This window comes from Anastrepha obliqua, chromosome 6 (assembly GCF_027943255.1).
Source record: "Anastrepha obliqua isolate idAnaObli1 chromosome 6, idAnaObli1_1.0, whole genome shotgun sequence".
In the NCBI taxonomy this organism is placed as follows: Eukaryota; Metazoa; Arthropoda; class Insecta; order Diptera; family Tephritidae; genus Anastrepha; species Anastrepha obliqua.
The window spans coordinates 70061146-70087914 of NC_072897.1; the positions used below are offsets into that span (position 1 = coordinate 70061146).

General features: G+C 41.4%; 1 protein-coding gene across 2 annotated transcripts in view; it reads right to left on the reverse strand.

The window, feature by feature from the left end:
• LOC129249816 (eukaryotic translation initiation factor 4 gamma 3) overlaps positions 1-26769 on the reverse strand; it is a 61499-nt gene that overhangs the window by 7492 nt on the left and 27238 nt on the right. For both annotated transcript variants that reach the window (XM_054889473.1, XM_054889474.1), the window contains exon 2: positions 2885-4411. In XM_054889473.1, the coding sequence (XP_054745448.1) occupies positions 2885-4411 (1527 nt within the window). The remainder of the gene's footprint in view (positions 1-2884; positions 4412-26769) is intronic.

The following is a 26769-nucleotide window of genomic DNA, read 5'->3' on the forward strand; positions in this document are numbered from 1 at the left end:
AGGTGAAGCTTTCCTTTCATAGAGCGTAGAGTATTGCATCACTGACATGCGGGAAAACTACGTACTCGTTTTCGCAAGTCTCTGAACATTGCTTTTCAACCGAAACCTTTTGAGATTCATTTAATAGTTGCTTTTGCTCTCGGATAGGGTAAACTGTGGTTGGCATAGAACACAACTTCCGTGGCAACGGCTTCATACCTTTAGCCGACCCGAGATGGCCAAAAAATCTCATCCTGGCGTAGTTGACCTTTCTCTCTCATTGAAGCGATTAAACTGCCGCACGAGGTGTATTGCAAGCTTTTCCGGAGTCATGGAAGCGACGAGTACTACGTCGAACAACAATAGTCCTTTTACAGTTCCATCGAGAAATCTCTAGAAAGTTTGCGCAGTGTTCCTAAGACCAAACGACATTTACTTAAACGCAAATAAACCAAATGGTTTTAGGAATATCTGCTGAATGCACCAGATTAGGTGGCACGCTTTCGTGTAACGGCATGTCGATGATTAATTAATTGTTTACTCTACTGAAATGTCGAAGTATTGCAAAAAGTCCAGGAAAATGCTCGGCGTAAATCCAAGTCTAGCATACTGCGTTTCACGCCGTATGTGCATATTAATTTCTTACTTATTGTACCATCACTGCCTTGCGAAAGTTTGGTTATCACTAAAATCTCAGCTCCCGCATCGATGAGAAATTTTTGGGAATATATTTTATCCCGACGTAATGGCGACTGGAACTAGTGTCAACCTCCATGGTAGCCGCTCTAGATGGAGGAGTGACAAGTTTTCCGAAAGTGTTTTGCCATAGCGCATGACTGGAGACATCGTGTTGCACTTTCCCCAATTGGACGATGGTATCGTCAGAAAATTGCGTTTACCACGTTCTTTCGAGGTGACTGCAGGCGTGCAGTATCACCGTCACGATTGTATTCGTTTTGCAATGCGCTACGATGGTTATTAAGCTCCAGTCTAACTAATCTGATCATCAAATCAGAGATTGCAGTTGATATATAGTATCATCGAGAGTGCTGACGACATTCACTTTGCTATTCATTGCCTAAACTTCCATTATGTTGTTGGCCTTCTTAGCTAACTTTTCAATATGGCCCTCCAGCGTTGTCAAGATATGTTTGTTGCACGTGTCGTAGCCAATTAGCCAATTACTTTCATCAAGGTCTGCTGGTACAGTACAGTAGCTTTGCCCAATTACTTTCATCAAGGTCTGCCAGTACAGTGTAGTCACCAGCCGTCATCATCCAAAAAAAGAGAGGTGCTAAGTGAGTGGGTTTAAGAGGGTAATTGAATAGGTTGGTGGTTGTCAGTGTAGTTGAATATATGCCTCCTGACTCGCCGGGGATGTGGTTCAGCCTCTAGCAAGTGCCTGCAGGGGCGGTTTTTGCGGTAGCAACCCAGCGGGAAGAGTTTGCTGAGCAACATTAACCGGGAGCATCATAGCCTTCTTGGGGGGATGTTTTAGGGTAATCATCAGGAAACACCCCGTCGCAGTCCTGATGACTGTATTGTGACAGTTTTGAAGCTTACTTCACTGCGAATAACTAATACCAGGCGATATAGAAGTTGAAAAGCAAGGACGAAGGGCACCCATTATTTCATCTTCCTTTTTATCTCGAAGTGTCGTCCGCACAAGTAGTTTCAGGAACTAACTCTTCAGTTCCGGCAAATTGAATATTTCAATATCGACATCGTCTGACCGGATAGCTGAATAGGTTATAAGGTCTACATCGATAAGTCCATATTGTTCGATATGGTGAACTATGAACGCTAGGACAGCACCACTGTCTCTCTTGCGATGTGAGAAACTGGCGTGCAGTTAATTTGTCGTACTTGCCGACAACGGATACAGCTGCATTTGTACCCGTAGAGTGTGACAACACTGCTAAGTCAATTTCAGCAACTATCGTAAAATATTTCGTGTGGTCGGTAGTGATATCTGGCAGCGCGAATCGGGCTTCCACCATTCCGAACTAAAGACACGGGTCTAGTTTTGGTGCAACAGAGTATTGAAACGACCTGTTTGCCGAAGTAACAACGCACAAGAACAATTGTTATCAGAAAAAGTTTAGAAAAATATATACAAATGTATGTGATTAGCTTAGAGTGTGGACACCGAAAAGATCAAATGTGTTAGCGCACATCAAGGTGGTACGAATTTATTAAACGTTCCCGCTTTCGCTCTTATGGAAAAGGCTTAATGCCGCGTCAGAGCTGTTCGGCAAATTAATTGATAAACTACGTACAGTGATGTAAAGAAATGTATATATAATGTAAAAAATGTATAAAAGGGTTTTTCCATAACAGGTGTATTTAAATACATAAAAAGCTATGGAGAATTGATTAATGATTTTTATGGCTGGAATTGGATGGTATTGATCTGGACAACGTTTATTTCCTACAAGAAGGCGCTGCGTGCCACAAAAGCAACGATCTGTACGGGAAAAGTTTCCGGGCCGTTTTATATCTCGAAGAGGTGATCACAATTGGCGACCGAGGTATTGTGATTTAACATCTTGTGACTTTTTTCTTCAGGGACACGTGAAAGATAAGGTCTACGCCAACAGCCCAGGGACGATTCAAGACCTCAAAGACGGAATTCGTGAGGCTATCGAGGACATAAGGCAGCCCCTTTGCAATTCGGTTATGGTAAATTTCATGAAAAAGATATTGTGCTGTAAGCGTGGTCGTGTGGTGGTAATTTGCCTGATGCTATTTTCCACTATTAACGGCATACCTTCCTCTTTATAATGAAATAAACATCCGATCATTTCTATTAAAAAATAGCATTTTTCTTTGAATATCAAAAAAAACACTTCTTATTAGAAAACCCTTTATAATGTAAAAAATGTATATATATTGTGTATGTTACCTTTCATGCTTCCCCGGCCATGAACTCCTGACATTGAAGTCTGCTTGTTTCCATAGTTAGCGCCGCCATCTACTCCAGAAACGCCCCCAGCCGCACCGCGATTACTGCTCAATGAACCTACCATAGATTGCACACGTTTGGGATTACGGACGAAGGATGGCATCAAATTGGGTGTCGGTAATATAGATATATTATTCACTTCAGGCTGCCGGCGCGAGGCCTTCGACTCCCGTAACTGCAAAAGTTGCTCTCTGCCGTACTGCTTTTTCCCTGTTGGGTTTCTAGGTGACCATTGGCCCTCATAGTAGTTTATCAAATATTGTTGCGAGAATGACTGATCGTTACCACCTGGAGTATTGCTGCCGCCTGATTCGGATGGCCTGTTAATGGTTGGATTATTACCAGAAGCGTCAGCATTTGCATTGGCATTATTCTCGGTGTCACTGTTACCATTTTTAACACAACTACTCGCATCTGCTGAGTCTGTTATTTCACTTGTTGGTAGTGTAGTTATGTTTTCTGTCATTGCAGAAGCCGTAATATCACCTGAAATTGTGGATGTACTACTTTGCTTTGAATTTTCTTCTATATTATTTGATATTTGCTGTTGTTGATGGAGGGCACGATCAGTCTCATGGTATTCAATTACCGGCGTTGTACTACTTCTACATATGGAACTATGCGTCTGCTGCAATTGGGGTGGGGCTTGATCTTGGGCAGGTTTAGTGTCAATCAACGAGGACTGGCTACTTCTGCTTACATTATTGTCAACATGATTGACCACAGCTTCATCTATCGAATTATTATTATTTTTGTTTTCAGTCGTCGACGTTAACAAAATCTCAGCACATTGTGTGATGGCAGCACTATTTCTCGCTTCCGATTGTTCTATGCCATTAGTAGTTTGTTTCACTTCTTTGATCACAGCACCATGTGCATCATTTTGTTTATCGTCAGTATGTATTACTTCTGTAAGTTGCATATTATGCGCATTTAATTCAGTCACTAGCATCTGTGTTCCCAAATTTGTAGACAATTCAGATGCTCCGGCTGCCTCCACGATTACGGGTGCTTGTGACCCCGGAATTTCATTAGACGGGAAATCTTGTTGAAATTGTGTCGGCGCAATATTGGGATTTTGAATAGTTTCCGAAGCTGCTGTCGATCCCGAAATATTAATCGGCGGGTTAATTGCGGTATTAGCACTGTAGTTTTGTTTTTGTTGTCGCTTATTACTTTCTCCAGCAGCACGTTCTTTGGATATGTTACTATTAATGTTGTCGCTAATAACTAAATTTGCGGTTGCAGTTCCTTGCACTTGCGGTTGCTTGGAAGTGATTTGTGGCACTCGATGGGGCTGTTGGTATGGTTGTTGTTGCTGGGATTGTTGTGAAACAGCTAGTTGCTGTTGAATACAGTCGGACTTTTTACCATGTACGGCTTCTTCTACAAGTGTAATTAATGGCTGTAGTGGCTGATTCTGATGCTGTTGCAAAGGTTTGTTGGCCAAATTATCACCTTGAGTACCTACAATAAAAATTTCACTTTTTGTAGTTAGTTTTATAATATTAAGTCAAATGTAAAATTTTCTGAAGAACATTTTGGCAATAAACTAATTTTAATCATTTTGACAGCTGAAAAACAAAACATACAAAACAGAACGAGAAAATTCTCAAACCTTCGGCGGCATTTAAGACAAATACAAAAAAAATTTTGTTTACTACATTTGTTACCATTCACAGCAGGATGTGGTGAACGAAACTCTTACTTCCATGTTAAGAGGAAGACAATTTTTTATACTTGATTGATACCGCAGTGACCATCACAGCAAACTGCGCACAACTACTGCCTCTTCTATACCTGTAAGGCGTTTTTCAATAGGTGCGCTTCAACTTTTTTCCGATAGGGAGGGCGAACGACGCAATATTTTTTATTTTTCGCTTGTCATTTGTAAACTTCATTAGTATACATTTCATCATGAAACGCTACACACTTGAGCAACGATTGCAAATCGTGCACATTTTTTATGAAAATAATCGTTCTGTTGCTGCTACTTTAAGAGCATTACGGCCATTTTACGGTCCATTTAACAAGCCATCCCGTTCGACAATCGACCGTCTAGTGAAAAAATTTGTATCTACGTTTTCGCTACATAATGTTCCGGTGCCAGTGAGAGCAAGAAGTGCACGAAGTGTTGAAAATATTGCTGCCGCCAGGGCTTCAGTTCAAGAAGACGCAAATGTGTCGCTCACACGACGTTCTCAACAATTGGGCCTTTCTGTGTCGTCATTGTGGCGAATTTTGGGAAAAGATCTTGGCCTACATCCGTACAGTAAGTACTTGTAAGTAATTTCTTCACTCAATCCTTTTTTCGATATTGGTACTCGGTGGTATAGGTACTTTGTGCCGTATTTGCTATATGGCAACCAAGGCGAATCCATACAAGATGGCTTCGGTAGGACAACAACATATTTTGTTTTCAAGGAGCTATAATTGTCACTATCATTTAGCACTGTAAAAATTTGTACGATAAATGTTCTCGTGGCCGCTGTTGCTTCACTCACGAATTCCGGGAAAGTAGTCCAACATCATTTGTTGTGAGAGAAAATATCGATGTTATGCGCGAAATGATAGAGCAAGGTTGTCATGTCACATATCGTGAGATTGGGGCAGCCTTGGACATTTATATGATGAGCATCAATAAGATTTTATATGAACTTGAAAACCGCCCTGGAAACGATATCAGCCAAAGTGCCTCGAAAATTGGTTAAAACGAATGCATAAGTATAGTGATCATCGCTGATAATATTTTGAAAAGCAATGAAACCATTTTCAGCCACCAATTTTAATTTTTCCATAGTTAGGCCAGAAATATAAATAGCGGACCTATATGTTGTATCTATATAGAAATTCGGATGTAATACTTGCAAATAAACCTATTAAGAATTGCTTAAAGAACAACGCAGCTTTCAAAGGTTGGAAAGGTCGAGAAATTTGATCTTCAAAAAAATTTTGTATCTCAAGTGAAACGAAAACACGATTCCAAGCAGTGTTCCTATCTACAAATCCTAAAGGTCCAAAAATGTCACGTGCATCTGTAGCAAAATATTTGAAGAAGTCGAAGACATTCATAAATACTTGGGTGCAACGGTACGCCCAAGTTAAACACGTTAGCGACTCCCCCGGACAAGGCTTAAATAAATACCTCTCCAAAGCAAGATCAGAAGATCATTGATTTGTTTGCGACAAAACTGAATTCATCGTTGCGTGAAGCTGAAACAGTTTTAAGGAAAAGTGGTGTGAATAAGACACGCTTCGAGGACATTTACGTACAGAAAACCGCAAGTTCCGGAGCACATTGCAAAAACCGCTGCTCTCATTATCATACATTTAAAAAAAGATTTGAATGGCCTAAAGCAAATTCAAAACGGAATTGGGCAAACGTAATATTCAGGGATGAATCCTTCTTTTGGGTAAAAATCGACAGCTTCAACGAGCTGTTAAACATCCAGTTAAACTTCATGCTTGGGGCCGCTTCTTCGAAAAAGGATTTGGCCACCAATTTAAATGCAGTTTTCAGGGAAAGTGGGCTAATGTATCCACAGACACGATTCGAAGACGTCTCAAACTCCAGAACACATTGAAAAAACCGCTCATTATCACACAATGAAAAAAAACTTGGAATTGGGCAAACTTAATATTTACGGATAAATCTTCCTTTTGGGCTGATAATTGAGAGCATTAACGTACTGATAAGCATCCAGTCAAAATTCATGTTTGGGGTTGCTTCATCGAAAAAGGATTTGGCGGTTTATTTGTGTTCACCGCCGACTCCAGTTTTGATCAATAAAATTTACCAAAAAGCATTACTATAGGGGCTTAAATCACAGCTCCGAGGCGGCCAATTGATATCAGAATTCAAAAACGGTACCCAAAAGTTCGAGTGTAACTTTGGCAGTGTGAAAAGTTGCACCGTCCTGTTGAAACCAAATGTCGGTCATGTCATCCTCTTCAATTTTTGAAAACAAAAACTCGTTGAGCATGTCACGGTAACGCTCGCCATTTACTGTAACCGCGGAAGAAGAAGACTCACCACTTTGGAAATAGGTTTTCAATATTTCACAATTTTGTTCAAGCGTATAGCGTCCCATTTCATAAATGTCAAACCTTTAAGTAAATTATCAACACATTTAACATGTCATTTGTGTTACCATTATCAAAAAAATAAGTGGTTCAAAAAGCAAACGCTATATGGCCCACCCTGTATATAAATAAACGAAAACGTATATATACATAGCCTTCTCATTTATTTTAAGCATAAATAAAAAAATACTATGAAGTCTGGTTACTCCGGGCGTGACGTACTGATAAGTCCTAGCGTAAGAGTTCGCGCCCGTTGTATGCTGCGTACTTAAAAAGGCAATTCCCCGGTTAAGAGGTTAAGAAATTTTGAAAACTCTAAAACATCTAATTTTTCTACATTGTGTAGATTGTTACTAGGAGTCGAAAGCCTTTCAACTAAACGCAACACAAATTTGAAAAATAAATTTTTTTGGGTTTTTTTTTAATCAAACTAAAATGCGAAATCCGATTGATGGAGTACTTCTTAAACAAAAAAAATACCAGTCTAACGGTTAGACGCGATAGAAGTGAAACCTTCCGTAAAACAAACTGAGAGAGAATGAGACGAAAGCAGCATTAGGGGCGGGATAATTATAGGTTCATTATAATATTGCTATAAAGTTCATATTTTATTTTCTTCATTTTATTATTACTCATCCTCAATGTTTTCAATTTCAACAAATGATACGAGTGGCTTTTGATAGCTAAAATATGATACAAATGCTTTGGTTTCGATGTTGTCAGCATATCCTTGAAATACCGCGTCAAATGTTGTTTTTGATCGTGTTGTCGATTCAGTGCGATTGTTACACATTTTTAAATTGAATGTTGTATTGAGAAAGTCAATTGAAGGAACCGCTGTGTCCAATGCAAAATTTACGTTAAAATCGCCACTTAAAATCATTGGAACTTTATCGTAATCTTTTCTAAGTATCCGCGATACTTCTGGTGTATACTTTATTAAATTTTCGTGAATGAATTCCGTGATGCTATTTATTGATTTTTTTTCTGTCGATATTCACGACACTTTTCTGCATTATTTTTCGGCATAATTGCGGTAAATATTTAAAAATGAAAATATTTACGAATATAAAAATAAAAATACACACGCGGTTGCTATTATGAGCGTCCCCAGCAAAACCTGCGTGACCGAAACTCTAACACAATTACATTTTTTTGAATGTTACAAACACATATGCACGCAGGTTTTGCTGGGGCGTGACCGAAACTCTAACACAATTACACATATGCACTCGTATTTGTTTGAAAATCGACTTTTTTTTTGGTTCTCCGTCACCTTTGGAAAATGTTTAAACAGTAAGCAAACTTTATTCAAATATTTTCCCTCATTTTTGCATCAGTAAAATTAAACAAACGCCGTAGCCGAATGGGTTGGTGCGTGACTACTATTCAGAATTCACAGAGAGAACGTCAGTTCGAATCTCGGTGAAAACACCAAAATTAAGGAAAACTATTTTTCTAATAGCGCTCACCCCTCAGCAGGCAATGGCAAAACACCGAGTGTATTTCTGCCATGAAAAAAAGCTCCTCATAAACATATCATAAAATAAAATAAAATAAAATAACTGTATAAAAAAAATTTTTTTCTGTGATTCGAACCAAGGATTTTGGATCGGAAGCTCACATTGCTAGTCGCTCGGCTACCGCGCCATGCTGTCGGCGCTGGCCTAAAAGTTATTTAGTTCGTCGCTACGTTTATATCAACTTATAATATAACGCTTCGTAACTAAATAACTTTTAGGCCAGCGCCGACAGCATGGCGCGGTAGCCGAGCGACTAGCAATGTGAGCTTCCGATCCAAAATCCTTGGTTCGAATCACAAGAAAAAATAAAGTTATTTAGTTCGTCGCTACGTTTATATCAACATATAATATAACGCTTCGTAGCCAAGAGGGTCGCTTTTTTCGTTTCACTTTTTCTCAAATCACTCCCAACGATTCTAAAGAAGTTTTCACTTCAAAAATTACTTGTAAAACTCATGACAAATCTGTTCATCCGTTCTGTTTAAAGTCCAGTTTGGCACCGAAATTTAGAAACTCCGAAAGTGGGTTTCGTATAGACCCTTTTTTCATAATGTTTATTTAGTAGCTCTTCTAAGATTTAAAACTAGAGCCTTTCAGTATAAACTCCAGTGTATGCATATACGACAAAGATGGCCACAAATGTTTCCCATTGGATTTAAGTGCGGGGGATGATGGCCCATTAATTCTTTAATCTGCTTTTCCTGAAGCCAATAGGTCCTCAATAAAGCTAATCAGAATTTAACCAACAAATCTGTGTAGTCATCTGAGTTAATACGTCCGGAAATTTAGCACATGAGTGTTCCGCTATGTTAACTCAAATCAACCCAAACCATCAAAGAACTCCCTCCAAGGTTTGGTAGAAAAACACTCGGGATCCTGCAAATCATACCAGTGGTAATTAAAACTATAAGGATCATCGAGGTTAAATATCACATTCTTCTACTCATAGTTCCGCGAAATGTGCTGGTTTACAAATTCTTGTCTGCCATGTTTATGTGGTTCCATCGAAACAGGTTTTGACTTATTTTCTTTCCAGACTAACTATTATCACTGACTGAAATCTATTGCATGCGACGATTACACACTGGGGTAAGTTTAAATCACTCACAATTCTTGTTTGCACGATTGGTGTTATATATTATATAATACCTTCCTTATTTTTACCTTTCCCTTGGTTTTGCCACATTATCAATTACTGAATCCAAACGATTCTTGTTCTATTCGAACTTCTTGATTTATTTAAGTGTTCACAAGAATTTAAATCGTATAGAAATATATCAAATCAAAACTTTGCAGTTAAGCATAATTTCAAACGATAACTCATTTGAAGACCCAGAAATAACTGCTTTTAATTGAGTTTCAAAAGAAAACTACCTCCCAGTCGAAAAATTTCAAAATTACGAAGAAGGAACTTACCGTACTAACTTTTGTGAAGAAAAACATGAAAAAATAACTAAAACGGAAAACTTAGGGAGCAAAAACCCGGCACCGCTATAATTGAAACAAATTTTAATAGCATAAATGGCAGCTGAAACTCATTTTAAACCAGTGCTGTCCATCCCATAGATCAATTGATCACAAGTATTCTTACTCTCCATCGTTCAGTCGTTAGCAAACCAGCAACGAATAAACACCAAGCTTGTCCGCGACATTTAGTGCATGCAATGTGAGAAATTTTTTATGCTAGAAAATGCCTTTGGCGACTTGCAATGCCTTTTATGTTACAAGTCGTTCAAAGGAGGCTATAAATGTAATATCAAAAGGCATTTCGATTCCTCCCACAAAAATTTTCTACTCCAATCCAATATTTATTTATTTTGGTTCAAATTTCCTACTGGACTGCTCCCATTCTCTCGTTCTCACTTATACACTCACATTTTTCATTCTGGACAGCACTGATCAAGGCGAATTTATTACAGGTGACAGCAATCACATATAAGTGAAACCCTACATGTATTTGTTGTTGCGTTTGGTCCAAGCATCACGTCAAAATCAGTAATCAAATGTAAACATACGAATGTGAACATACCAATACATACAAACAAAGCATATCATTTTGACGTAAGCCATACCTACGGCGAAAAATTCAGCTGGGTGAATGCTGTCACCTTAATAAATCCACCTTGGCACTGATATAAATTCACACAGATATGTGGTAAATATTACCATACATTTTTTCCTTCATCTATCTATACATATACAGGGTGGCTGATGAATTTTGCTACATTAAGAAACTCAAATAACTTTTTTTTTGGTGTATGGAATTCATTTATTTTTTTTCAAGTTGAAGGTCATTAAATTTTATTAAATGTAGCTTAACTAGTTTTAAAAATAATTGAATTTAAATGCCCCCCATGCTCGTTGACACAAGTGCGGCATCTTAGTAAAAAATTGTTCATTGCTGCTTTGAGAGTTGCGACAGGAATAGCCGCAATTGTTGCCCGAATGGATTGTTTTAGTTCATCCAAATTTGTTGGCTTTGTTTTATAAACTTCTTGTTTACATAAACCCCACAAGAAAAAGTCAGGTGCAGTAAGGTCAGGCGACCTGGGGGGCCAACGAAATTCGGAGTTTCTTGAAATCAGTTTATTGGGAAATTTTCGTCGCAACTCTGTCATAACAGTCTGGGCTATGTGAGACGTTGCCCCATCTTGTTGAAACCACACAGAGTTGAAAGGAATTCTCTTTCGGCGTAGTTCTGGATAGAAAAATTCTTTCAGCATTTTCAAATAACGGTCTCCAGTAACCGTAACGGTGTGACCATTTTCTTCAAAAAAATAAGGCCCGACAATACAGCGTGAAGAAACCGCACACCACACTGTCACGCGAAGAGGATGCAATTCCGTCTCGTGGAGTATCTGTGGGTTAGAAGTACTCCATATTCGACAATTTTGTTTGTTCACATTGTCGTTTAAATCGAAATGGGCCTCATCAGACATGAAAAGGCAGTTTAACATGTTTTGGTCTTCTTCCACCATTTGCAGGATTTTCTGGCAAAATTCCAAGCGAATCTTCAAGTCTGCTGCATTCAGTTTGTTAACCATTTGAATTTTGTAGGGAAATAAGTCTAAATCTTTGTGCATTATTGTTTGCAAAGAGTGTCGGCTGACACCAAGTTGAGCAGATAAGCTTCTTGTTGAAACCCTTGGATTGCTTTGTATAGCTACAGCTACAGCAGCGAACAGGTCCGAAACCGTCCGAACTGGTGGGTTTCGATGATAAGGCCTTCTTGCGACTGTTCCTTGCTCAGCAAAATTATTCACCAGTCTCATTATGGTCCATCTGCTCGGGGGATCGCCGCCAAACATCCGCCTGTACTCTCTCTGTACCAAAACTACGGACTCCAGTGCGTGACAGCGGCGGACTATCCAAATTCTTGTTTGCGTGTCCCAGTTATCCATTTTAATAAATTTTAAAGATCAATCTGCAAATTAAAACAAAAATGGAACAGATAACTCAAAAAGAAAAAAAGTTATTCAATTTTTTTTTTGGTAGCGGCTTTCATCAGCCACCCTGTATAAAAATTCAGCTGTTTTTCGCGTTGTGATGAACTTTACGGAGAATGGCTCAACCGATTTTAACCAAACTTTGGTTTCGTAAAGTTTGGTTGTAATTCGGAACACTAGCGACGCGTACAGCGTTCTTTTGAACCAGCCATAATGTCGTGTACTTTTTTAATGCTTGGGGCGGAACTGAACTGTCAAATAGACAGTGTGAGTTACAATGTGTCAATATTTCTTTCTGATTTGGACGCCATAAGGAGAAGACGTAAGTGCAAAGTGTAAACATTTTTTGTGAACTTTTTGGAGTGGGTTTTGGAACAGTGAATAATTTCTTACGAAATTTGAGAATTTAATGTGAAATCCGAATGTTCAAATGAAATTATGTTTTGTGGATTTATTTTTTCGGTTCATATGCGATAAGCTACGATACAGTGAAAAAAATGGTAAAAAAAAATAAAAAAAACAAAAGAAATTGTTAAAGGATGCAAAAGAAGAGCACGAAAAATGCGTAACTTTGATGAAAAAATTAATAGTCTTATCATGCAAATTGTCAACAATTTTCAGAAGAAAAGAGATGATTTAAGAAAATCACAACAAAATAAAATAACCCTGACCATGTGGACTTGGGCTTTTAAACACATATGCATCGAAAATATAATCCACAAAATTGAAAAAAAAACATGTTTTAAAATCTCAGAATACCATAATTACAATCATGTTTATTACAGTACAAATGCCAAGACAATCACGTAATCATATTAGTCGTTCGACAAATAATAATAGGCGCATGAGAAATGCCCGGAATAACGCGACATCAGAAGAACGTCAAGAACAAAATGAAGTAGTCAAACGATTGATGAATAATGTTATCCAAGCAACTATTTTAATTGGCAAATTCAAGAATGAAGACTTTCTAATACCAAGAAAGCATTTGCAATAAATATCAATAAATCACAAGGGCAAACTTTAGAAATATGCGGGATGAATTTAGAAGAACCAGTATTCACCCATGGTCAACTATACGTTGGCTGTTCACGTGTTGGGAAGCCAACAACATTATATATTTACTCAAAAACAAATAGAAAAAAAAAATTGTTTATGCTAAAGCGCTTGAATAAAGAATGTGCACATTAAAACAACAGGTATTATTAACAACTAGTCACTAATTATAAATAAGGATGATGATGATACACTTGGTTTTATTTTAATTTCTTCAAGTAAATCAAATTAATAATAATCAATAAGAAGGCATATGCAAATACAAATATGTGAATTTATATATGTATGTACATATGTACATACCTATATGCTCACTCAAGTAGGTGTGCAGATGTCGAACGTTGCCGAATGCGGGGGCCGATTGTGCTCTTTGCCGTTCGTTCCGCGCTTTCGCTTGCAGTTCAAGCAAAGTAACGACAATGAGCAAGGTAACGACGATTGAGCAAGGTAATGACGATTGAGCAAGATAACGACACATTTTTTTGTGCGTGCAGTCGGCTAAATCGAATTATAAGACGTTATCACGTCACAAGTTTGAAAAAATATTGATTCGTTTTTTTATAGCCAATTCAAAAAGCAAATTTTACATGGCCCACCCTATATAACTCTGAAGTACAGCCTTGTCCAGTTCCGTGAACAACGTAGAAAGGGAAAAAACAGAATCCGCAAAATGAAGTAATTAGCTTTACGCTTGAACAACGCTTATTTCCAAAGTCAATATTGAAATGCATTTATTGAAAATAAATCAAGATCATTTTTTCTGACGAAGCTCATTTTCATCTCGGCGTCTTATTTAACTAGCAAAACTGCTACATCTGCGAATCGGAAGACCAACACGTGCTGCTCGAGAAACCAATGCATCCACAGAGAGTGACAGTTCCGCGCGGCATCGTTGGTCCATTTTTTTTTTAAATGCTGCTAGTAAGCGCTACAGAGGCACGATCAACGGTTTTACGTGACCGGATATTGACTTGGCCGATCTTTGGCTTTAACAGGAAGGTGCGCTACGCAACAATCAATCTTTTGCTCGCACAGTTTGATGATCGTATTATCCTCCGACTCGGCGATAGCAATTAGTCACCATGGAGCTGCGATTTGACGCCATTAGACTTTCTTTATGGAATGTCATGAAGGACCGGGTTAACAGGATCAGCTACTGCGAAGCCAGCCGAGGCAGCCAATTGAATGAAAGCGTGTTGAATAAATAATGGAAATGCCTGCTCTTTGGATTTTTAATCTATCAAACTTAGTTTTAAATTGCCATTAAATTAAATGCTTGCATAACTAAAGGGTGATCAACTTAGAGGTCTCTGATTTTGAACCGACATAAAACAACGAAAATTTAAATTGATTGGGCAATCTTTACTATTATTGTGTAGAACCATTCATGACATTTATTTTTTATAGATAATTCTTTTCAAATGTTGGCCACAACTGCGGCGTTATTCGGCCATCCGTAAACATCAAGTTTGAATGAACTTTATTAATGTTGGCTTCCAATGCCTCAATCGAAGTCCCCACAAATAAAAGTCCAAAGGTGTGATATCATACGATCTTGGTGGCCAATCCACTGGTTGCTCACCGAAACGACGACGTAGTAAAGTAGCTCCGTCTTGTTGAAACCAAATGTAGGCCGCACCAAACGGTTATTTTCAATGCATGTAATAGCTGTTCTCGAATGGCTGCTGTGATGTAGCTACATATATTAAACCAAAAATGGATGTCATGATGCGTCAAAATGCGGATCGTCGGCGAGTTTTTCAAGAGGTCAACGACTGAAATTATGACGCTTTAGAAGATTGACCGGCTTTAAATATTAGACTAGTTGTATTTTATACGCTTTACCTCCCAAGTAGTGTCATAAGATAGGCCAACTTGTTGAAATCGGCGCCGAATCGATTCTTCCGGGTCTTCGGCAAAACTCGCATTTACAGCCGCTATATTCTTGAACACTTTTCACAGAGCGTCGATTTTTGTATACCATTGTACGACTTGCAAACGTTGTTGAGGCGTAAGTCTGTAGATTAGATTAGATTTGTGGGGGGTTGGACAAGTCCAAGCACTCAGTCAGTAGACCATTGTACTACACCCGGATAGATATCAGTAGAAAGAATTGAGATAGGAGAGATAAAAAGTGAATGGTAAGACGGATAAATTAGCTTGAGGTCACTCTTCCACAAATCTTTTGGATACATTGATGAATTTTAAGAGATCCGGAAGATGAAGAGTATGAACTTTACCCATACTCAGTATATCGCAACCCAATGGTATAAGTCTGATTCTGGAAAATGCAGCACAGCTACAGAGAAAATGATCTGCAGTGTCGTCATTCTCAAGACAGGATAAGCATATCGGGCTGACCACAGACGTTGTGCCCTGTGATTACACCCACCGGTACTCTCAGGTTCTTTCTGCTGAGTTTTAGGAGCAAGGTCGCTGTTTTCCTGTTTGGTTCTTTCACAAAGCACTTGGCTACTCTGCACGACTCAGACACTAACTCAGACCAACGACCTCTGTGGGTAGACCTCATAAAGTGCTCAATCAGGGCCTAGTGGCATACTTGCAGAGCCTTCATTTGCCAATTTATCGGCAAACTCGTTCCCTGTAATACCACAATGTCCAGGCACCCAATTAAGCCCAACTTTGTTGTGTTTTGCAACACTGTTCAGTTTTGTCTTACATTCACATTTTTGACTGTCACTACAAATTCCAATACTGTTACCCCGCCTCCTTTGCTCAATTAGCCAGTACGCCACATTCAAGATGGCATAGACTTCCGTAAGGAATACTGTCGCCATCTGTCCTGTGGTATAGGAGTACTTAGTGTCTTCATCTAAGTACCATCAAGATCCGCTTCCATCACTGGTTTCGGATCCGTTCGTGCAGAAAAAGTGGTGATATCCCGTTAATAGGTTCTCTGGACTTAACCATTGATCTCTATCTGGGATCAAAACATCATACCTTCTACCGGAGCTAATGACAGGCACCCGATTGTCCACCGGCATCGAGAACAGTGTGCACCGCTCCGACAACTGGTGATATATCTGACATTCTCATTTCCCAGACTTCGTTTAACTTGAGCCTGTATGCCACCTTCATTGCTTCCTTTCGAATTTGAAGATCTAGGGGTTGCAAGTTCAGAATGGCATTAAGGGCATCACCAGATGTCGTACTCATGGCACCTGTGATACCCAAGTACACACTTCCCTGTAGCCTGTTTAGGGGTTTTACTCTGGAATTAACCATTGTGGCTTTCCACCATACTACAGAGGCGTATGTAATAATGGGTCTAATCAGGGTGATGTACAACCAGTGTACTATCGCCGCTCTTAGACTCCATGTCTTGCCAAAGGTTCTTTTACACTGCTAGAAGACTTTTAGTGTTCGAGAGACCTTCTGCTCGACGTGCTTCTTCCAGGTAAGTCTACTATCTAGGAGTACTCCTAAATATTTAATCTCAGAAGACAGTTGCAGTGTTATCCCTTTCAATGTGGGTAGTAACAGGCCTTCCATATTGCGTTTCCTAGTGAAAAGCACTAAGGTACTTTTTGTAGGATTCACCGAAAGAACATGCAATTCGCACCAATTCTCAATCTTATTTAGAGCTACCTGCATTTTATTGCATATAACTTCAAGTGATCGTCCTGAGATTAATACGCACACATCGTCTGCGAAGGCTTGGATGTGTCCAATTTCCTGCAGATCATTAAAAAGAGAGTCCACCAAGAAGTACCAAAGTAAGGGAGAAAGTACACCGCCTTGTGGGCAACCCTTCTTAACCTTAACGCTGACTCCTTTATCGCTTTCTCTATCCATGGTAAGCAGTCATGGTAAGCAGTTTGGATGGCATAGAGTGGATCCACCTGACAATAATTTCTTCTACTCCATAACTTCTGATAGAAGAGCACATAGAGTCAAAGGTAGCATTGCCGAAAGCTCCTTCAATGTCCACAAACACACCAAGAGTGTACTCTCTTGTTTCCCGCCCTTTTTCGATTATGCTAACGCACTCGTGCAGAGCCGATTCGCAAGATTTCCCACTTTGATAAGCATGTTGTCTGACGTTGAGAGGGTTATAAGGGTCATAAAGTGTTTCTCCACCATACGTTCCAGACCCTTAAGCATAAATGATGTCAGGCTTATAGGTCTGAAACTTTTTGGAAAAGCGTAGCTGTCCTTGCCTGGCTTTGGGACAAATACAACTTTCACCAAACGTCACAATTGTGGAACATAAGCGAGCGCAAGACATGCCGTAAAGATTATTTTCAAAGCCTTTATTAGTTGTTCTCCGCCCCGCTTGAGCATGATTGGATAAATGCCATCGGGTTCTGGGGACTTAAAGTTTTCGAATGACGAGAAGGCGAACCTTATCGTTTCCTCGTAAACTATCCTGGATGCAATAAACCATTCACATCTGCTGGTAATAATATTGGCATGATCAGATTGATCGACAGAGCTTTGACCAACAACATTCCTGGAGCCAGGGAAATGTTTTAAAAAGAGAACATCGTACACTTCTGATTTTTAGTCCGTATAAGTACCATCTGGTTTGAGCAGTGAGTCCAGCCTAGCCGTCCGAACTCTTTGGAGGGCTTTGCATAACCTCACTGAACTCTTCCGTTCCTCAAGTTCACTGCAGAAGGTTCTATAAGTCCAATTTAGATGATCTAATTTTCTTTTTATATTCCTTCCCCAGCTTTCGGTAGGCAGTCCAATCTTCTTCCAACTGAGTTTTAAGAGCTCTGTTAAGAAGTTTCCTGGAAGTTTTCCAGAGTTTCGAGAAATCGGCGTAAGTCTTACCTTGATCAAATGTCACTGAATACTGAAAAAAGTTATGTATTTAGTTTGACAGTTGTCCCGCGTGATCTGTAAACAACCCTATTGGAAAGAGTGTCTCCAATCTGATCACCCAATATTAACTGTAAGACACACTATAATTCTACATTCATAACCTGTAAGAAATGTTCTGTTTATAAATTATTATTTGAATAAATAACAACATAAACCGAGTACACCGAAAAAACTTTATGTTTGCTAATTTTTTTTGAATTTCTTAAGAGAAACTACTATATGGAACATCCTGTAGATAACATAAAAGTGATGAATTGATATGACCAGATAAGTATTACTACACGTGGTGACTAAATCATATGTGACATAAATTAGCCAAGTATCTACCAAGTATCGGCGGCCGCCGTAGCCGAATGGGTTGGTGCGTGATTACCATTCGGAATTCACAGATAGGTCGTTGGTTCGAATCTCGGTGAAAGCAAAATTAATAAAAAAAAAAAAAAAATTTCTAATAGCGGTCGCCCCTCGGCAGGCAAAGGCAAACCTCCGAGTGTATTTCTGCCATGAAAAAGCTCCTCATAAAAATATCTGCCGTTCGGAGTCGGCTTGTGGAACAACATCAAGACGCACACCACAAATAGGAGGAGGAGCTCGGCCAAACACCTAACAGAAGTGTACGCGCCAATTATTTATTTTATTTTTTTATCTACATATGTATTTGTATTGGCAATAACACGAAATGTAAGAATCTTATTCTGAAATGGCAGGAGTACAAGAGTATTCACATTGCACGCCGCAAAGTTCCAGTAAAAAAATAACAAAAAATTGGCCCAGGGTCTCATTTGCCATTCTGTGTAAGAGTGGATGATAGTCCTTGTTAAGAATATATGAGTATAAAAAATAGTTGCTCAAGCACAGGTATGTGGGAATAAGAAATAATGCCGCCATGGAGACAAATTGTGTGGACTCCGTGTTAAAGTCCACAAAATATGGAATAATACCAAGGTAAAATGTAGAACTAAAGGCATGGACCGTAAGACATAACATCCTAAAATACTGTAGATAATTTATTTCAAACTTTGAAACGAAAAGGGTGAAGCGATTGAAATAAGTTATATTCCAAATAGCGAGTTTTTATATATGGGTATTCAACACATTCTCTTTCGAACTCGTTTGGATATTTCATTATTTAATAACTCAAACAGAGTGGTACTGATCCTATCGCAAGCCAAATGGTTGGATTGAAAGCTGTGATGATCTTGTTTATTAATATACTTTTCGCTGGGTTTAAAAAAAACCCGAGTATATCAGAGTTTTATGAAAAATATTTCTATAATGGTTTAAAATATGCGCTAACATCATTTATGATTTATTCAATCGCACATCACGGTCTTGAAGTCAAAGAACAGAAAAACATTATAAAGCGTTTTTCAATAGGTACGCTTCAACTTTTTTCCGATAGGGAGGGCGAACGACGCAATATTTTTTATTTTTAGCTTGTCATTTGTAAACTTCATTAGTATACATTTCATTATGGAACGCTACACACTTGAGCAACGATTGCAAATCGTGCAAATTTTTTATGAAAATAATCGTTCTGTTGCTGCTACTTTAAGAGCATTACGACTATTTTACGATGAAGCTCACTTTTGGCTCAATGGCTTTGTCAACAAGCAAAATATGCGTTACTGGGCAGAAAGCAATCCACACGTGATTCATGAGGCACCGTTGCATCTCGAAAAAATCACTTGGTGCGGTTTACATGCCGGCGGTGTAATTGGCCCATATTTTTTCGTTGACGAGAACGATCGCCACGTTACTGTGAATGGAAACCGATACCGCGACATGATAAACGATTTTTTTGGCCGCAATTGATGGAGGATGGTTCCATGTGTAGAAGTCCACGCAAGTGGGGAAAGTTACTGATCGCCATTCACTTGGGAGTGGCCAGGACGATTCTTCTACATATGGTTCAAGCAGCTCACAACGTCCGGGATTAGCCCACGTATCCTCTGGTTAGCTTCCGAACACCCGTTCGGGAGTGAGCTAAAGTGAGAAGGCGAAGCATCCCAGCATAGCTGGTTGTGCGCTGGGTTTGGGACCCGCCACTTAAAAAGCCCCCCCCAATGAAAACAGCAACAAAGCCTCGGATGAGAACTTCCAACACTGATGACGACCCCTGCAAACGAAATAAGGAATACGATTTGAGGGCATGCACCTGGAATGTCCGGTCCCTTAATGGGGAAGGTGCCTCTGCCCGGCTGGTTGATGTCCTCGTGAGAGTAAAGGCTGACATCACTGCCAGCCAAGAGATGCGATGGACGGGGCAAGGTAAGAAAAACATAGGACCTTGCGACGTCTACTACAGCTGCCATGTAAAGGAGCGCAAATTCGGTGTCGGATTTGTTGTGGGAGAGAGACTTCGTCGCCAAGTACTGTCATTCACTCCGGTGGACGAGCGTCTCGCAACAATCCGCATCAAAGCGCGATTTTTCAACATCTCGCTAATTTGCGCCCACGCCCCGACGGAAGAGAAGGACGATGCGACCAAGGATTCTTTCTATGAGCGCTTGGAACGTTCCTATGAGCGCTGCCCCCGCCACGACATAAAAATCGTGCTTGGCGACTTCAACGCCAGGGTGGGCAAGGAGGGAATTTTTGGTCCCACAGTCGGAAAATTCAGCCTGCACAACGAAACATCCGGTAACGGACAGAGGCTGATCGACTTCGCCGGGGCCCGAAACATGGTAGTCTGTAGCACCAGATTCCAGCATACAAAGATACACCAAGCTACCTGGCTGTCTCCTGATCGAAAAACGCGAAACCAGATCGATCATGTTGTGATAGATGGAAGACACGCTTCTAGTGTATTAGATGTACGTACGATCCGAGGACCCAATATCGACTCGGATCATTACCTTGTTGCAGCCAAACTGCGCACACGCCTCTGTGCAGCAAAAAACGTACATCTACCTACGCAAAGAATGTTCGACATCGAAAAGCTGCAATCACAACAGACAGACAGAAGATTCGCCACTCGACTCTCACTCCTGCTCTCGGAGAGCACTGCCCAACACACCGGCATGCGCGAGCAATGGAGCAACATTTCTCGTTCCCTACGTACCGCCGCCGAAGAAGAAATCGGATTCCGGCGAGCCCAAAAAAACAATTGGTACGACGAGGAATGTCATGCTGCCGCCGAAAGAAAAGATGCCGCCTATAGAGCCACGCTGCGATCGGGCGCAACGCGAGCCATGTGGGATCGCTACAGAGAGCTAAAAAAGGAAGAGAGACGTATTATCCGACAGAAGAAACGAGAGGCCGAAATACGTGAGTGCGAGGAGCTTGAGATGCTGGCCAATAGGAACAACGCCCGAAAATTCTACCAGAAAGTTCGGCGGCTTACAGAAGGTTTTAAGACCGGGGCGTTGTCCTGTAAGAACAAAGACGGCGATCTGGTGACTGACGTACAGAGCAATCTTAAATTATGGAGGGAACACTTCTCGAACCTGTTAAACGGTGACAGCTGCGCATGTCATAGAGAATGTGAAGATCCCGATACCCCAATCGTTGACGACGGAGTTGTCGTTCCGTTACCCGACCATGACGAGGTGAGAATAGCAATATCACGGCTAAAGAACAACAAAGCCGTGGGCGCCGACGGACTGCCGGCTGAGCTATTCAAACATGGCGGCGAGGAGCTGGTAAGGTGCATGCATCAGCTCCTATGCAGAATATGGTCGGATGAAAGCATGCCTGCCGATTGGAATTTAAGTGTGCTCTGCCCAATCCATAAGAAGGGTGATCCTGCAATTTGTGCCAATTACCGCGGGATTAGTCTTCTAAATATCGCCTATAAGGTTCTAGCGAGCGTATTGTGTGAAAGGCTGAAGCCCACCGTCAACCAACTGATTGGACCTTATCAGTGTGGCTTCAGACCTGGAAAGTCTACCATCGACCAACTATTCACAATACGCCAAATCTTGGAAAAGACCCATGAAAGGAGAATCGACACACACCATCTTTTCGTCGACTTCAAAGCTGCATTCGACAGTACGGAAAGGAGTTACCTGTATGCCGCGATGTCTGAATTTGGTATCCCCGCAAAACTAATACGGCTATGTAAGATGACGTTGCTCAACACCAGCAGCGCCGTCAGAATTGGGAAGGACCTCTCCGAGCCGTTTGATACCAAACGAGGTTTCAGACAGGGTGACTCGCTGTCGTGTGACTTCTTTAACCTGATGTTGGAGAGCATCGTACGAGCCGCAGAACTTAATCGCTCAGGCACAATTTTTTATAAGAGCGTACAATTGTTGGCGTATGCCGATGATATTGACATCATCGGCCTTAACAACCGCGCTGTTAGTTCTGCCTTCTCCAAACTGGATAAAGAGGCAAAGCGAATGGGTTTGGTGGTGAACGAGGACAAAACGAAGTACCTCCTGTCTTCAAACAAACAGTCGGCGCACTCGCGTATCGGCACCCACGTCACTGTAGACAGTTATAATTTCGAGGTTGTAAAAGACTTCGTTTATTTAGGAATCAGCATTAACACCGATAACAATGTCAGCCTTGAAATCCAACGTAGAATCTCTCTTGCCAACAAGTGCTACTTTGGACTAAGTAGGCAATTGAGCAGTAAAGTCCTCTCTCGACGAACAAAATTAACACTCTACAAGACTCTCATCATGCCCGTCCTAACGTATGGCGCAGAAGCTTGGACGATGACAACATCCGATGAAGCGACGCTTGGAGTGTTCGAGAGAAAGATTCTGCGTAAGATTTTTGGACCTTTGCACGTTGGCAACGGCGAATATCGCAGACGATGGAACGATGAGCTGTATGAGCTCTACGACGACATGGACATAGCGCAGCGAATAAAGATCCAGCGGCTTCGTTGGCTGGGTCATGTCGTCCGAATGGATACAAACGCTCCGGCTTTGAAAGTATTCGATGCGGTACCAGCTGGTGGTAGCAGAGGAAGAGGAGGGCCTCCTCTGCGTTGGAAAGATCAGGTGGAGAAGGATTTGGCTTCACTTGGTGTGTCCAATTGGCGCCGGTTAGCACGAGAAAGAAACGACTGGCGCGCTTTGTTAATCTCGGCCAAAATCGCGTAAGCGGTTTTCGCGCCAATTAAGAAGAAGAATTGAATGGTATGGACTTAGACGACATGTCGTTTCAACAGGACGGGGCCACAAGCCACACAACAGCACACGCATTATTTCCAGAAATGGACCGGTCGAATGGCCACCGCGCTCGTGTGATTTGACGCCTCTAGACTATTTTCTTTGGGGTTATGTGAAGTCATTGGTCTACATTAACAAGCCGGCGACGATTTGTGAGCTCAGAGCCAATATTGAACGCGAAATTGCAGGAATTTCGGCCGATTTATGCAAAAGAGTGGTCGGAAATTGGGTTCAACGATTGGACTTCGTAAAACGTGCACGCGGTGGTCATGCAAAAGAAATCGAATTTCATACTTAAATGTATATGTTCAAACTCGATAATAAAAAAAAAAATTAGTTAAAAAAATCAAACCGTGTTTTATTCAAAAAAAAAGTTGAAGCGCTCTTACTGAAAAACGCTTTATTATAATAAAGGTAATTTTTGGAATGTTCCCTTGAGAAAATGCATTTATTACATTTTGGCGTATTTAAAAAATTATTACAATTACTTATTACGAAAGCCCACCGAATTCAGTGGAGTACCTAGGCATTTAGCATCTTGTTTAAGAGATTTATTGATGATTGTTAGTATTATAAGTTTTCATTGTTAAATACTGGCGATAAGTCTCCGGTGCCTAAAAAATGTTCGAAAATGACTCCTTTATTTAATTTAACACTTTATATGGAATTGGGTAAAACAATACGCCCTCTTCATAATTAGTACAGCTGAAAAGAAATGGGTTATTGAAAAACTTGTTAGCTTCTCTGCATAAATTCAAAGCCACTAACCCCACATGAATTAATTCTACGTAAAATGATTCAAAGGATGGTTCCATGTGTAGAAGTCCACGCAAGTGGGGAAAGTTACTAATCGCCATTCACTTGGGAGTGGCCAGGACGATTCTTCTACATATGGTTCAAGCAGCTCACAACGGCCGGGATTAGCCCACGTATCCTCTGGGTAGCTTCCGAACACCCGTTCGGGAGTGAGCTAACGTGAGAAGGCGAAGCATTCCAGGATAGCTGGTTGTGCGCTGGGTTTGGGACCCGTCACTTAAAAATCCCCCCCAATGAAAAGAATTAACAAGCCTCGGATGAGAACTGCCTTTAATGATGACGACCCCTGCAAACGAAATAAAAAATATGATTTGAGGGCATGCACCTGGAATCTCCGGTCCCTTAATGGGGAAGGTGCCTCTGTCCGGCTAGTTGATGTCCTCGTGAGAGTAAAGGCTGACATCACTGCCATCCAAGAGATGCGATGGACGGGGCAAGGTAAGCAAACCATAGGACCTTGCGACGTCTACTACAGCTGCCATGTAAAGGAGCGCAAATTCGGTGTCGGATTTGTTGTGGGAGAGAGACTTCGTCGCCAAGTACTGTCGTTCACTCCGGTGGACGAGCGTCTCGCAATAATCCGCATCAAAGCGCGATTTATTAACATCTCGCTAATTTGCGCCCACGCCCCGACGGAAGAGAAGGACGATGCGACCAAAGATTCCTTCTATGAGCGCTTGGAACGTTCCTATGAGCGCTGCCCCCGCCACGACATAAAAATCGTGCTTGGCGACTTCAACGCCAGGGTGGGCAAGGAGGGAATTTTTGGTCCCACAGTCGGAAAATTCAGCCTGCACAACGAAACATCCGGTAACGGACAGAGGCTGATCGACTTCGCCGGGGCCCGAAACGTGGTAGTCTGCAGCACCAGATTCCAGCATAAAAAAATCCACCAAGCGACCTGGCTGTCTCCTGATCGAAAAACGCGAAACCAGATCGATCATGTTGTGATAGATGGAAGACACGCTTCTAGTGTATTAGATGTACGTACGATCCGAGGACCCAACATCGACTCGGATCATTACCTTGTTGCAGCCAATCTGCGCACCCGCCTCTGTGCAGAAAAAAACGTACATCAACCTGCGCAAAGAATGTTCGACATCGAAAAGCTGCAATCACAACAGACAGACAGAAGATTCGCCACTCGACTCTCACTCCTGCTCTCGGAGAGCACTGCCCAACACACCGGCATGCGCGAGCAATGGAGCAACATTTCTCGTTCCCTACGTACCGCCGCCGAAGAAGAAATCGGATTCCGGCGAGCCCAAAAAAACAATTGGTACGACGAGGAATGTCATGCTGCCGCCGAAAGAAAAGATGCCGCCTATAGAGCCACGCTGCGATCGGGCGCAACGCGAGCCATGTGGGATCGCTACAGAGAGCTAAAAAAGGAAGAGAGACGTATTATCCGACAGAAGAAACGAGAGGCCGAAATACGTGAGTGCGAGGAGCTTGAGATGCTGGCCAATAGGAACAACGCCCGAAAATTCTACCAGAAAGTTCGGCGGCTTACAGAAGGTTTTAAGACCGGGGCGTTTTCCTGTAAGAACAAAGACGGCGATCTGGTGACTGACGTACAGAGCAATCTTAAATTATGGAGGGAACACTTCTCGAACCTGTTAAACGGTGACAGCTGCGCATGTCATAGAGAATGTGAAGATCCCGATACCCCAATCGTTGACGACGGAATTGTCGTTCCGTTACCCGACCACGACGAGGTGAGAATAGCAATATCACGGCTAAAGAACAACAAAGCCGCGGGCGCCGACGGACTGCCGGCTGAGCTATTCAAACATGGCGGCGAGGAGCTGGTAAGGTGCATGCATCAGCTCCTATGCAAAATATGGTCGGAGGAAAGCATGCCTGCCGATTGGAATTTAAGTGTGCGCTGCCCAATCCATAAGAAGGGCGACCCTGCAATTTGTGCCAATTACCGCGGGATTAGTATTCTAAATATCGCCTATAAGGTTCTAGCGAGCGTATTGTGTGAAAGGCTGAAGCCCACCGTCAACCAACTGATTGGACCTTATCAGTGTGGCTTCAGACCTGGAAAGTCTACCATCGACCAAATATTCACAATACGCCAAATCTTGGAAAAGACAAATGAAAGGAGAATCGACACACACCATCTTTTCGTCGACTTCAAACGCCAAATCTTGGAAAAGACAAATGAAAGGAGAATCGACACACACCATCTTTTGCCGCAGAACTTAATCGCTCAGGCACAATATTTTATAAGAGCGTACAATTGTTGGCGTATGCCGATGATATTGACATCATCGGCCTTAACAACCGCGCTGTTAGTTCTGCCTTCTCCAAACTGGATAAAGAGGCAAAGCGTATGGGTTTGGTGGTGAACGAGGACAAAACGAAGTACCTCCTGTCTTCAAACAAACAGTCGGCGCACTCGCGTATCGGCACTCACGTCACTGTAGACAGTTATAATTTCGAGGTTGTAAAAGACTTCGTTTATTTAGGAACCAGCATTAACACCGATAACAATGTCAGCCTTGAAATCCAACGTAGAATCTCTCTTGCCAACAAGTGCTACTTTGGACTAAGTAGGCAACTGAGCAGTAAAGTCCTCTCTCGACGAACAAAACCAACACTCTACAAGACTCTCATCATGCCCGTCCTAACGTATGGCGCAGAAGTTTGGACGATGAAAACATCCGATGAAGCGACGCTTGGAGTGTTCGAGAGAAAGATTCTGCGTAAGATTTTTGGACCTTTGCACGTGTGCAACGGCGAATATCGCAGACGATGGAACGATGAGCTTTACGACGACATAGACATAGCGCAGCGAATAAAGATCCAGCGGCTTCGTTGGCTGGGTCCTGTCGTCCGAATGGATACAAACGCTCCGGCTTTGAAAGTATTCGATGCGGTACCAGCTGGTGGTACCAGAGGAAGAGGAAGGC